The sequence below is a fragment of the Mytilus edulis genome, chromosome 2 (assembly GCF_963676685.1).
Source record: "Mytilus edulis chromosome 2, xbMytEdul2.2, whole genome shotgun sequence".
NCBI classification, from domain to species: Eukaryota; Metazoa; Mollusca; class Bivalvia; order Mytilida; family Mytilidae; genus Mytilus; species Mytilus edulis.
Genome location: NC_092345.1, coordinates 103390553 through 103405882, shown reverse-complemented (window position 1 = coordinate 103405882; position 15330 = coordinate 103390553). Strand labels below are relative to the sequence as shown.

General features: G+C 31.8%; 1 protein-coding gene across 8 annotated transcripts in view; it reads left to right on the top strand.

The window, feature by feature from the left end:
- Positions 1 to 12363, top strand: part of LOC139513747 (insulin-like growth factor 2 mRNA-binding protein 2) — a 57976-nt gene extending 45613 nt beyond the window's left edge. For all 8 annotated transcript variants that reach the window (XM_071302517.1, XM_071302523.1, XM_071302524.1 and 5 more), the window contains 7 exons: positions 1497 to 1613; positions 2498 to 2633; positions 3040 to 3144; positions 6869 to 7051; positions 7431 to 7544; positions 7807 to 7938; positions 8639 to 12363. In XM_071302517.1, coding sequence (XP_071158618.1) covers positions 1497 to 1613; positions 2498 to 2633; positions 3040 to 3144; positions 6869 to 7051; positions 7431 to 7544; positions 7807 to 7938; positions 8639 to 8896 — 1045 coding nt within the window. In that variant the 3' untranslated portion in view covers positions 8897 to 12363. The remainder of the gene's footprint in view (positions 1 to 1496; positions 1614 to 2497; positions 2634 to 3039; positions 3145 to 6868; positions 7052 to 7430; positions 7545 to 7806; positions 7939 to 8638) is intronic.
- The last annotated feature ends 2967 nt before the right edge of the window (positions 12364 to 15330 follow it).

Sequence of the window (15330 nt, the reverse complement as noted above, 5' to 3'; positions counted from 1 at the left end):
TCCAGCCTAATCAATGCCACGTTACTCAGACTATTTTGATTGTTTTATTTATATGAACCACAAATCTTTTTCACCTTCCGTTTGTCACCAATAAGGTTTTGTGTGATGCTAGGAGTGACTGATGATTGAATGACAAACCTTATAGATACAGTTGCATTGTTACACATTTAGGATTATCCTTTGTGGATTTCAACCTTGAGGGTTTTAAAGTTGTTAATTCTAATCCTAGTAGACTCAAACTTGAGATTCGAATAAAAATTGCAGCTGTCCAGACTTAAAATAAAACAATCAAGTAGGGTGTTTGTTTCAAAAAGGGCATTTTAGTCTGTTATAAATGCAATTTGTTGGACTACTTAGCAAAGGTGTATTGAGTCCTTATATTGATCATTACATGAACATTATTACATACGAGGTAATCTGATTAATAATTTATTTCATTGGAGTCCAATCAGAAAAAACTACCCATATTTTAGCATCAGTGTGTTTTGTGCCACAAGTTTATCTGTTGCATAATCATGTATGTTTCTGTACAAATTGTAAAAATCAGAAGTTTAAACTGAATTTAGCATAAGTTAACTGAATGTGAGTATTGTGGAAAGTGGGAGACCAATTAGTTCATTGTAGTATTATTGGAAAAGATGAAAATGTCATCTGCATGCCTTCTACATAGATACATGTACAGTTTTGCTACTTCATTTATTTTCTTATTTTCACAAGTGACATTTTTCAAGTGGTGCATTTGTCTGGACTTGTATTTAAAAAAAAAATTATCTTGTTATTAAACAACTGAACAATTTTGTAGGCTGTTTGGTTGGTGCTGAAAATTAGCAGAAAAATTCTTTTGATCTTGAGAATAGATGTTCATTAGGCTTGTTTCTTGTACGTTTAAAGTGGATCTTTCTAAAAGGCCTTATCCTTGAGTCTGAATCAGATGAAAGATCAATCTGTACAGTTGGTGATGGTCTTATATAAGGAACTGGCTTTGGTATTTCTTGGAAATTATTCCAAATCTTCAAAGAATGTGTGGAGCAGAAGAACTTTTCTCATTTCTGATTTTTTTCTGTATTTTCCACAACATTAGAACACATTTGTACAGGAAGGACCAATAAATGAAAAAAATAACTATTTATTTGGTTTTTGCACTTTTACTTTAGTTTGCATTGTTTAACTGTTATGAAACTTATACATCATGCTTATAACCACCAAACACAGATCAAGTTTTAATTTTGGTGACATGACATCACTTTCACTGTTCTTCAGTTATGTTCCTTTATAGATAGAAAAAATATGAATTTGCTGTATATTTTCAAACGAGGGCATCCATGTCCAATGGACACATTTTACTTTTATTCAATTCAAGTCCCTCCAACATTCCCCCATGCCTTTAAATCTAGAACTGCCCTAATTGACAATTGGTTGAAATTTTACAACTGTGCTAAAAAGAAAAGTATTGAATATAGTTAATTGTCTATATTATTTAAATGTTTTATTTTCAGAGAATATCCTATGAAGGTGTTATGTCCAAATAGTGTTTGTGGAAGAATCATTGGAAAGCAGGGAAATGTCATCAAAAATTTCATGGAACAAACGGGAGCTCACATCATTGTATCTAGGTAAGGTATTCTAACACAAAAACATCAAATGTTTATACCAGTATACTGTACTTCTAATAACTTGCTTGTGAACACTATTATTTATATAAATTTATAGTTATCTGAATCTATAGGTATTAGAAGTGAATTCAGTCTATTTTTGTTTTTATAAATATCAATAAAATACTTGCGTATTGATATCAAATGGGTTGCTGTTAATTAAAAATAGTTCATTAAACGCTTTTACTTATGTTTCATTGAATGAATGATAGGTGGGGTTTTTATGTCCTCAATGTAGGGTAGGGGACATTAAGGTTTAGTCCTGTCTGTATGTACTTAAAAATTGTTTTCAATTCTGTAACTTTAGTTTGCCTCAACCAAATGTGATGAAACATACTTATACACAAGCTTATTACTACAAAACTTGATCCAAGTTTTGAATTTGGATGGTGTCACTTTAACCTTTCTAGGCCCCTTTACAAATAGAAAATTGCTGAATTATTCCCCCTCCCCCCAATTCTCGTTTGCCTCAACTAAATGTTACAAAACTTGTACACAATGTTTATTACCACAAAACTTGTATCGAGTATGAATTTGGGTAACATCACTTTTACCATTTTTGAATTATGTTCCTGTATAACGTTATATGCAACAGAGGCATCATCTGTGGCCTAGGGACACACTCCCATATTATCTCCCTCTCTTTTAAGGGTCTATCTGATGTAGAGATTTAGTGTTTTAATCCATGTCAATCTGATTTCAGGAAAAGATGATGGTCACTGATATTGAGGTTGAATGAAAATGTAATTATATATTTTGTGGAAAGCAGTCAACAAAAAATGTGCTAGTTCTTTTCTTGTTGAACCATTGGATATGCCTTTCAAAAGATTTTCTTTCTTTTTCAGTGCCACAGACATGAGTAATTTTTACATAGACAGAGTCATCACAATCACGGGTACCGTAGATGCATGCAGTAAAGCTGAAGCATTGCTCAGTGAAAAAATGAGAAAATGTCTCGATCAAGATGCTCAAAGTTACAATGTGAGTTGGATTTTGTTATTAAAAATATGTATAAGAAAGAATAACATCTGAATGTTTTTTTTTATAAAACCATGAAATTTGGGATGATTGAGCATTTCCGTTACATTAACTTTGAAACCTACATAACTAGAAATTATGAGTTAAAAGTTAAAATTGTAGTAGAAAAAAAAAAATCACATCCTGTTCTTTGATGCATTTTTGTTTTTTTAAATTGTCTGATCTGAAGTGACACTTTTGATAAACAACATCCTTTGTGTATTTTGTTTATAGATATAAGAAGTTGTGGTATAAGTGCCCATGAGACAACTCTCCATCCAAGTCGCTATTCGTATGAAAAAAACTATTATAGATGTAGACTGCAGAAAAATTGTAATTTGCTTATTATTCAATATTTGTTTTTTTATAGCAACAAATGAATATGTTTGGAGGTATGCCTCCAATGGGTATGATGGGTCCAGGACCTAGTAATATGGGCTACCAAAACATGAGGAATTTCCCACCCTATGGAATGGTAAGTGTTCTAGCTAGGCAACAACAGCAACATGATGATTGGACAATATCCTAATATTGATGATGGATGTAATATTCCGCCCCAGTCTGATTGCTAGTCAATGCTGTATCATAGCTTCTTGGTAAAAATTTTATTTATGGGCATTATGTTTTCTGGTCTGTCCGTCTGTCCCTCTTCAGGTTAAAGTTTTTGGTCAAGGTAGTTTTTGATAAAGTCCAATCAACTTGAAACTTAGTAAACATGCTCCCTATGATATGATCTTTCTAATTTTAATGCCAAAGTAGAGATTTTATCCCATTTTCACAATCCACTGAACATAGAAAACATGATAGTGCGGATAGGGCATCCATGTACTTGGGACACCTTCTTGTTATATATCTTTTGTAGCAGATACAAAGAAGCTAGAGCTTTTTGTCATCATACACATTCAGGGATTTAAACTTGATAGACAAGTGGTCATGAAGCAGACCATCAATTTGTAGCATACCATACATATTCTTTCTTTGGTTGTTTTCCAAACAAATCTCCAAAAAACCTTTCCCATTCTAATCCAAAAAACAGAATTGAATTTGACCCTAAAAAACAGCAACATGATGATTGGACAATATCCTAGTATTGATGATGGATGTAATATTCCGCCCCAGTCTGATTGCTCATCAATGCTATACCATAGCTACTTGTATATAGGAAGGTTGTATATTGGTAAGCTCACTGATCTGCTTGGCAAATTCTCCTTTCCTATAAAATATATAAAAGTAGGTAAATTTTTAATTTAATTTAGAATTGGGGGGCTTATTAGTCCCCTACCGATGAAGTCAAAGGGGACTTTAGGTTTGCACTCCGTCCATCTGTCTGTCTATCCATTCGTCAGTCCGGCAAATCAGCTTTCCACACTTCGTTATTAAAAATATTGATTTAATATTTGTTACATGGTTTTATCATGACAAGTTACAGATCAAGTTAGAATTTTGTTCCATTCTGATGATGGTCCATAAAAAAAATCCATTACTATGTTAGGCCACATTTAAAAAGAATGTCTGTTTCCCTTCCCCTGGGTCTACCCTTTGTAAACAGACCAGGAAGGCAGGTTCTTTTTTTTATTTTTATTTTTAACTGGATGTGATTGTCATAGTATGGTCAAATGAATGGTTTGACTTGTCCAGTCCAGGCCACTTATCAGTTGTTTGTGCTCAATTTGAGTGTATTTATTTAGATTATCAATCCTTTTGCTTTCAAGTACTTTCCAAAAATGGAAACAAATTATTTTCAGGAAAAAAATAATTTTGATTGTTTTGTGGAAAATAATTTTTTGACCCGGTGGGGGGAGGGGAAACAAACATATTTTTAATTTTGGCCTTAAACCGTATTTCTATACATAGAGAGAATTAATTTTTTTTTAAAAATTCTTTAGTAAATTGTTTGAAAAATTTGTGCCAGTTTTAACTAATTTTCTGAATGCAATAAATAAAAAAAAATATTATTAAGTGAAATTCTTTTATTATATAATAATCTATTTTTATTAAGGTATATATGTCATTACATTACATTGTGTAGATACAAGTTGTTGACACTTTATAGATAAGTTACAAATCTATATTAGTTTGTGACAAATAAAAGAAAAAATATTTGGAACTATTAATTATATTTAATTATAATTTGAAAATAGATATACATTGTATTACATCAATTCATATCTAATTTTAGAGAACTATTAATCCTTTCCAATGTTAAGAGTGTTTTCCACACTTTTTTCATCATGCTTGAAGATATTGATTGATAATTGGTATATAGTTTTATCATGCATGTGTCATGACTAGTTCCAGATCAAGTTCAAATTTTTGTTTTGTTCAGATAATTTTCTGTATGTTATGGTCCTTGGACTTGTTTTATCAGGATTTAATCATTTTAATAACATATTAAATAGTATTGCAAAGTAATTTTGGTGAAATTCTATTAAAAAAAATCATTAAGCAGTCCTATAGTTTAAAGCTAAAATAGCAATTATCCTACCATTGAAAGAAATGCTCTCTTTCATTACTGTGTAGAATGAATACACATGTCTTAATTAAATGTGCATTAGTATCGAGCACTTTTGCCATTGGGTTATCGGGCACTTTGGTCATTGGGTAATATAGTTGTGAATGATTGTTCTTGATTGGTGCATAACTAAGTTGTTTTACAAGAATGTTCCAAAATGGAGAATTGAATAAGAGTTAAGACCCTTCTGTTTTAGTATGATAAAAAACAGCAACATGATGATTGGACAATATCCTAGTATTGATGATGGATGTAATATTCCGCCCCAGTCTGATTGCTAATCACTTCTAGGTCACAGTTACTTGTATATATAGGAAGGTACTAAATGCTTGCCAACGAAGAACTGTCATGCCTCCTGTAAGGTGCTTGTCACTTTACTAACTTCTCATACAACTTTAGTATAAGAATTGTCTTTGTATTGCATTGTCTGCACAAACTGTTTTTGCCTGGCAGTTGGTGAAACTGGTAATTTCAAATTGTCTGGGATGTTTTTGTGGTTATATTCATCCAAAAAGAGTTGTTTCAATGAAGTAAGGCCTCCATCATAAATTTCAATAACAAACCTATTGGAAGATCAAGTAAAAGTTTGTGGACAATACAGAAATGAATTTGGTACTGGTAGGCAACTTTACATTTACTTTAAAAATGAATTTAACTCTATTGTTTTAGCTTTCTTATAAGAGCAACATGATGATTGGACAATATCCTAGTATTGATGAGGAATGTAATATTCCGCCCCAGTCTGATTGCTATTCATTGTTGCTCAAGGATGTGTAGTTTTTACACCTTTATTAGTCCCCTAACATTGACAGTGACTTTAGGTTTGCACTCTTGTCTGTCTGTCCGTCCAGCAAATCAGTTTTCCACACTTTTTTCTTCATGCTTGGAAGTGATTGACTTTATATTTGATGTACAGTTTACACAATGATAAGTTTTAGATCAAGTTAGCATTTTGTTCCAGTTCAAAGAATTTTAATGGGCAGTGACTATGTATGCAGTACTCTCAGACTGCTTGTTTTCTACTGTATTTTTCTTCCTTTTTTAATAGATTTCCATAAATTGTTTGCCTTGCTAATTCAAATCATAGAAAATTTATTTTAACTCTATTGTTATAGCTTTGTAATAAGAGCAACATGATGATTGGACAATAAATATCCTAGTATTGATGATGGATGTAATATTCCGCCCCAGTCTGATTGCTTATCCTTGTTTCTATTTTTTTCATGAACCAAATGTAATGAAACTGATACGCAATGCATATTACCACAAAACACAAATTGAGTTTGAAATTGGGCGGAATTACTTACAGTGTTCTAGAGTTATGTCCCTTTATTACTGTATATGCAAGCAGGGGCATCACCTGTGTCCCATTGACACATTCTCCCTTTATTTCTCTTTTCTAAAAAAAAATCTTTTTGATCTCAAAGAAAGGTCATAAATCCTTTGCCATGGTGATTCAAAAACATAGGAATGATTTATTGTAAACCTAATGTTTTAGCTTTGTAATAACAGCAACATGATGATTGGACAATATCCTAGTATTGATGATGGATGTAATATTCCGCCCCAGTCTGATTGCTAATCACTAATTCACAATGATTGATTTCTCTGGTTTGTGATGCTGTAATTTTTTTTTATTGAAGACATTTTTGAATTTAATTGCATTTTACTTAAATTATTTTTTCAGGAACAAGGAGGTGGAGGAGGAAACTATTATCCAGGTATTTATGGGCAGGTACCAAACGTACCTCCACAACAGGAGTTGGAAGTCACCTACCTGTACATACCAGAAAACACAGTGGGTGCAGTCATAGGCAGTAAAGGATCAAATATTAAGGAGATCATGAGATTGTCTAGTGCTCGCATCAAGGTAAGACTTAACATTTTAACATAACTTTATTGAAATTGATATATAACCTTAATTTTCTGGCAATGTGCAGGTTCTATTTTAAATGTTGAGGTAAATTTTTGAGTAATGGAATATTGAATACTGTAATTTCAGTAATAATGTGATATGGTGAGTATTACAATAAAAAGAACTCTTGTTCTGATATCTGTATGCAGATTTTACTGAAATTGCAATGATTATTCTAGCTTTGTTGTCTATTCGTCAAAAATCTCGATAATGAATACACACAATAATTTCTGCACCTAAACTACTGAAATGACTAAAAACAATTCAGCTGTATTGTGTAATGTAAACTTGATCAAACATTTCAACTGTTAAAATTCCTTTCTATTTTGAATAGATCCTTCCACAAAAAAATGGAGAAATGAATGGTGATAGAAAACAAGGAGGTCCTCAAAATCAAATGGACGAAAGAAAAGTGATAATCACTGGATCAGCTGAATCACAATGGAAGGTTAGTACTCGTCTGGTGATTTTATTTTAAAGATTTGTATCAAGTAGAATAATTTAGAAATCAAAATATTTATCCTCCCAAAAATTCAGGAGCATTAGAACAAACTAGAGATCTGTTTATTGTTATATATTACATTTTCTACAAATAATAAATGTTCAACAAACAAAATGAAAGGATAATAGGCCAACAAAGGGAATGATTATAAGGTACTATTCACAAAATTTATAAGCAGGTAAAAACATCAAAGTTATTTATTTTACAGGCTCAGTTTTATATCTTTGACAAGATAAAGTCAGAAGGAGGTTTCGCTAGAATTGAAGAGGTTCATCTACGATCAGAAGTGATGGTCCCCAGGTCAATGGTTGGACGAATCATTGGTAAAGGTGGACAGAATGTAAGTACTAGAGAATGAAAAGTTCTATAGAGGCCATTGCTTCAAAGTTAGATGTTACCAAATATAGTCATATCTTCATTAATGAGGCCAGGTCATTTCTCACATCTTTTAAAATTTTAACATGTTACTGGTTACAAAATGGAAATTAATGGAGGTAAAGAACTATATTGAAGATTTTCACTGTCACCCTTCAGGAGTTAGCTCTTAAAAAAAATGGTCATGTCCGTGCTTTATCTTATGAACCTTTCAACCAAAGAGATTGTAACTGATCTTAGAATGGAGGTAAGGTTCAATATTGAAGATTGTCACTTTTCCTGTTTAGGAGTTGTGATCCTTGTGATATTGAAAAATGCCAGGACACAAATAAAGTTTTAAAATCCAATTTGATGCCACCTTTTGTTATTCATATAGAGACGATACACACAAAATATATGAAGCTTGAATACACACTTGATTGTTAAAAAAAAAGATGCAAAGTTTGGAAAAATCTCATATACCAAATATATGACTTTACACTCGACTTCGATAAATTAAACATGTCTGGTCCATTGGCCTTGACTTCACAAGTTTCAACTGTAATGGAATTTTATGCAGATTTAAAATTCGGCTCAAAACCTCAATCTTTGAAATTATCTGGCAAATATAAATATTTTGTATATGAAATTTGAGAACACGCAAGTAATAATGATCTTTTTATTAGGTACGAGAAATGCAGAGAGTTAGTGGTGCTATAGTTAAACTGCCAGAAGTCAACAGTCAACAAAATCCACAAGATGACTCTGAAGTCGCTGTTTCAATTATTGGACATTTTTATGCTATGCAGCCAGCCATCAGACGAATCCGATCTCTGGTTAATCAGCGGGGAAACCAACAAGGAGGAATGATGGGAGGCCCAATGGGGGGCATGGGAGGCCCACCACAACAGAGAAGACCCAGGCGGGAACAAAATGGAAATTAAATGATTGAGATTAAACAAATGATGTATTACCTCCATGTGAAGATCGTTATAATGAAAAATTATTTGACTTGTTTTAAAAAGGCTTTATTGTTGATGTATTGTTTCTCTCCCAGTATATAGCTCCATTTTACAGGGGCTAGGGAGGTGTTAAAGGGCATTAATTAATAGTATTATGGACGATTCACTGGAGGTCGATGATACAGGGATGGGGGTCGTAGAGATCAAAGGAAGGCCATTGTTATTTTTGTTTTGAAAATAGCATGGTCTTTTTGTAATAGAATTTATTTTTGATACTTGTTGAAAGCATTTTTTTTTTGTTATAATTTTTATGACCTGTTTTTATGGGTGGTTTTTTGCCCATATGTTGACAATTTAAAAAAAATGATAAAATTAGAATTTTTATTTCCAACTAAACTTCCACTTGTATAGAAATTTTGGTGACAATTCTATTCTGTTCCTAAACACAGGTCTAACAATTACACCATATTATGTTACCATTCAACAGAAGATGCATGAATATAATTCTCCTCTGTTCATCAAAGCAGATTTAGTAAGTCCATCCTTTCTGTATTGTGTTCGGGAGAGGGGATCATAATAAGATTTTGTGTTCAGTGTAAATTAAACTAAGGGAAAGGGGCCTTTTTTAAAGTCAAATCTTGCTATTTGCAGGTAAATAAGTTTTATTATATATAAGTAGATCATTATTTCTCAACCGATTTCCTATAAAAAAAGATTTCAACTATTAAAGCATCTGGATATGACATTATTCTAATAAAATGTTTGATGAACAGTTGAGAATTTACAAATGTTACAACATCCACTTTTCAACTAAGTATTGAAAACTTTATTTCATTATTACAATTTTATTTCTTCTCGACAACATAAACACTTATAACTGTCAACATTTGATTTCTTCTTTTATCACTGGATAATAAGAAGTTGCATGGCAAACTATCAAATGTAGCAACACTGACAGAAGTCTCACTTACATCAGACAGGCATCTCACAAGTCACAATTCTGTGTGTGACCACTGCAATGTTTACTATTGTTAATGATTTTCAATTAGAGTAATTGGCATAAGATAAAGCCATAAAGAAATGTTCAACAATTTTGAAGTGTTCACATACAAAATTTTAATGACTCAAGCTTTATTGAAGAATATACAACAAACATTGTTGCATTTATTTAACATCAGTCATAATAATTATCTACCTTGAGAGGTTAGAAGGAACATCATATTATCTGACATGGGCCACACATCTTTTCAGATAATATGTTGATCAAAAATATTCAAAACTACATATATACATGACTTAAATGAAGTGAATGAGAAATTCATTTTACTACAAGTCCTGCTGTATATGACAATTTAAAAAATTGGTTACTTTTTCATTGTCAAATTAATGTACATCGTATATCTGCAACCAAAAAAGACTTTTGACAATGAAAAAGTTAGTATTACAATGATTTCTCATTGGGAGAAAATGATGAGCCTATTTTAAACAGTTTGTGTAATAATTGTCAGGATTTCTACTGTAATTCAAAGGTTTTGTCAAGTTCTATTTGCCACAAGCATTTCAGTGTTGATTTATTGTTAGAGTTTGAAAATAATTCAGTAACTGAAAATGTGAGACTAAACTATAAATGAATATATAAAGTGCAATAGAAATTTGTCATAATTTGCAGCAACATAAAGCCGAATCATGTCATCCAACTTATGCAAACTTTTGTAATTTTCTATGACTTTACTAACATCAGTTGATTAGAAATTTTGACAATTATCAAATTTTGAAAACATTGTTATATATAAATTTGATACTTTGGTGGTACCAGCTGAACATTTGCTGAATGTGAAGTATTTACTTTGTATGTGAATTAATTTAATCATGAAACTGAATACATGTACTGGGTAATATAAATGATTGTAAACAATTCATTTTGATACATGTACTGAGAAATATAGAAAATTTAAATACTTCACATGAATTCCACCTCAGCATGTGAAATATCCATTGTTTTAGCAAACATTGGCTGCATTGTAAATAGCAGTCTTTTTTCAGTCGTTTGTTTCTTGGTGTTATTCATTAATGTTTTTTTAAAGTTAAATAGTTACCTTTATACAGTTTGATGATCCTCAGCAGTGAACTAAAATTACTTCTGAATAGTTTGATATTCTGTTAACTTTTTATGTACATTTTGATGGGACATTTAGTCCTTGCCGTAAAAATATACACTCTAAAATATAATTAAAATCAGAGTAATTATAGGCCACTGCTAAGATATAAAGCTCTTCATTGGAGCTCCTGAACATGTTTTTATACTTTATCTGTCTGTCAATCTATATATACAATACTGATAAAGATGAACATGTTTTTGAATGTACAGATTTCTTGTAAACTTTTATGGTACTTTACAGGTTATATACTGCGTGATTTAATTTTCCCCTTTTTTAATTTTCAAAGAATTGTACTGAGCCAAGTCTAGAACGCTAACTCTTCTCGGACAGAAGTATCATTGTATTTGTACAAGGCCAGTAATTCTTGGTATCTTTAGTATATGTTTATTATTTAGTGTACAATATTGTCTTAATACTTTATTTCTGTAAAAGAGAAAATGCCAGCTTTGTAAAGGGAAGTTTTTATTCTGAATCCTATTTCTCTGTTAGCCCTTTTTAAAATGCTTCAACTAGTCACTTGACTTGTATCAGCAATTTTCAATTTAGGACAGATTAGTCAAGTATTTACTGACTTTGTTGTAATGGTGACATATTTCAGTCATCCAAATTAGTCCATCAATGCTTCCTAAAGTTCAAAACTCTGACATACTGTAAACTGTTGGGTTGAGTTTGTCTAAAGAAAAAATTTCCTTTTACACTGTTGTTAAGTTTTATCTACCTCATTTAAAGGGATGTGTATTTTACAAGGAGGACTGCATTTTCTCTTTACAATCATATACAGACTTGGCTCAACATAGACGTTTTTCAGTTTTATATATAACCACTGTAGTTTTTCGTCCTCCGTATTAAAAGTAGTTCATTAATAGATTACACACAGCCATTTCAGATCTAATGTCATCCAAAATGCTACAACACCTTATGTTATTTGTTAAAGGTGTTTACAATGGAAATACTCTCATGCAGTTTCTATTAAATTAAATCAACATCTCCATGCCCCTGTATGTTTGCAAACATATTTTCTTAAGGGACATACATTTTAACTTCTGCAAATGGTAAATAATTATATAATTTCTATATATTGATGATTCAGTGAAACTCTTGAATACAAAAGTAATTACTTCAATATTTGTTTATTTGACAAATGAACATATCTGATAATTGGTGCACAGGATGACATTGGATTCTGGACGAGCTACAGTTTAATGCATGTTTTGTCAAGTTGCCACGGCTAAACTGTATTAAATATCTGAACAGTTTCTCATTTCTGCCGGAAATAAAGTATTCTAGTTATATTGTGTTCAATATTTTGTATTCATGCCATAAATAAAGGCAACAGTAGTATACTGCTGTTCGAAAGTCATAGATCAATTAAGAGATAACAAATATGGGTTACAAACTAAACCGAGGGATCATATCAACTATATAAGAGAAAAACAACAAAAACACGTGCAACTATAAACCAAACCACCATGTAACATACAGAGAAACATACTATAAGTTAGCGAATAGCCATTTCCCTGACTTGGTACAGGACATTTAAAAAAAAAAATAGTGGGTTGAATCTGATTTTAGGCTAGCCAAACCTTGTGCTTTTATGGCAATGTTAAATATAACACCATTACATAACTGGACTACAGTATAAATAATTCAACAAAATATAAAACAATCGGGACAGAGAAATACTCAAATAAACTACAATAGCACATTTAGACATGTTCAAAGTTATCTAAGGTACCCAGCTTGTAATTTAAAACGCCAGGCACATATTTCATTTTCATTAGGATCGTCAGTGACGATCAGATCAAAATAGTTAAAGCCAAAATTACTTCACTACCTTCCATATGCTTCTCTTCTATCATAATTATTGTGAGCAAATAAGAAGCAGTTTGTCTTTACCATGGCATTTTGCAAAGTGGACCATGTCATGAAAAGAAAAGCTATTGCTCTCTGTGAAGTTTATTCGATTGGAACTTGATATATATATATATATATATATATATATATATATGCTTTAGAAGTTAATTATTCATTGATTTATTTGGCTGTATATTACAATGTTAAACATTCGTAAAGATGACCTGCAACACTTGGGTCAATAGCTTCCTTGTTAGCAGTGCTATAAATTGGCAAAATTTTAAGCTTTAATACACTAATGTCTAGGATTGATGTGATCAACATGGGCACCAAACTTGGAAAACTTCAGTGTGAATACATCTATGGATATTCGAACACGGTCAATTGATATCTTTATTTGGTCTCTCTCCACTCATTAGACATCATGTCTTCTTATAATAATGGCATGACCAAGACGATAGTATACTAAAAATAACATAGTGTGGTTTGAGACATCTCTCCATCCAAGTCACATATTTTGTCTTTCTGTAGTATCCCCAATTTGTACACACTGCCTCTAAAGTAGCTAGTGTCACAATAAATCAGTTTTGATGTAAATGATTTAGAAATATGTTGCCTAGGAAACTTGGAAGACCCAACAGTATAATGGTGTTTTTAAGGAGACGTTAATTTCGGCATTCAATATAGGACAGGAGAAAGGAGATGATATAAAAGATGGGATATGATTGCCAATGAGACAACTCTCCTCCACAAGAGACCAAAATGACACAGAAATTATAAACTATAAGTCACCGTATGGCCTTCAATGAGCAAAGCCCATACCACATAGTACGCTATAAATGGCCCCAAAATGACTGTAAAACAATTCAAACGAGAAAATTTATGTAAAGTGAATAAAGTTGTTCATCTTGGATGATTTTCCGAAGTCGCGTATAACAGACCAATTTTCTATGCAAGAAAATGCCTGAACAAAGTCGGGAATATGACATTTATTATCCATTCGTTTGATGCGTAGGGCTTTTGATTTTGCCATTTGGTTCTCTATTGAAGTTTTATCAAAATTCAGTATTTTTTGTGCATTTACTTGGTCCAGTCTCGGATGGTTCTATGATCGAAGCTATCTTCATATTCAGAGGTGTTGCACGGAGATTGATGATATTAATTGATTGGCTATGTCGCGTTTTTCGGTTAACAAGATAGTATTGTGAATTTTGGTGGTATGATATTAGTACGGTGACCAGACACAATATTTTTTAGATTTAATCGTCAAACATACTATATAGCTATATTATATATCATTGGATTCGGAAAAATGAGTACTTTTGAAATATCGATGTCGTCAAAAAGAAATGTGGTAACAGTTTTGCATAAATTAAGGTCAAAGATCAAAGTCTGTTATTATTTTTTTCTTCAATATTTTCAAAATTTTCACATATATACAACAATTTAAGGTTAAATTTCAGATAAAGACATTTTCTCAAATCAATAAGCAATGAATTATCTTGAAAAATGTAAAAAAAAAAAAATTATTATTATCGATTTACTCTGAAAATTTTCGTTTTTCAAACACTTGTTCTTTTAAACAAAATCAACAAATATTCTGTTTCAGTTACAGTAGTTACCATACCGTCTGACGTTCAACCTCAGCAATAAATGATAAATATTATTTTTACCTGAAGCCTATTATCATGAAAGCGTATTTTGCAAAAACTCATTCATGTAATTAACCAAAACTCAAAACCACTCAATACCTCAAAAATAGCTACAATTAAAAATCCAATCAAAGAGATCCACACAGCAGAATTAAACCAGGAGAATCTTCTGGTTCATCTGTCAAGGAACATAATTCTGACCTTTAACAGGAGCAATGCTCCAAACATACAATGTTTTATTGTGAACAAACACATGACTTTTTACATGAAGATTTTCCCTTACATGAATACACAAGCTCCTGCAAGATTTCTGCTGACATATGCCCTTTGGAATACACGGGGTTTAATGAATCATTTATCTCTCGCCAACAGTATACTGAAGATGACGGAATAGGGGTTTAGCAATGTGTAATGCGGTTCAAATTTAAGTTTGAAACGAAACACATAAAATATACGGTTTCAGTGCCGCTTTACAGAGAGATTAACTGACTAAACTTACATATTTACTGGTGGCAAGCTTGACGTGCATTGTTTAAATAAATATATCATGATGGAATGATTTAAAGAGATGTTTCTGCTCATAAAGCTTTGAAATTAATGTTCATGCCCAAACAAGGGCGTCAACTTTGTCAATATTACCGAAGCTGGCAAACCACTGTCCTTCAAAGTCTTGTAGTCAGTTTGTTTACTTACTCCAAACACAGACGGAGTAATGTCGCATCCGGTAAATGCATTTATAGAAGGCAAATTG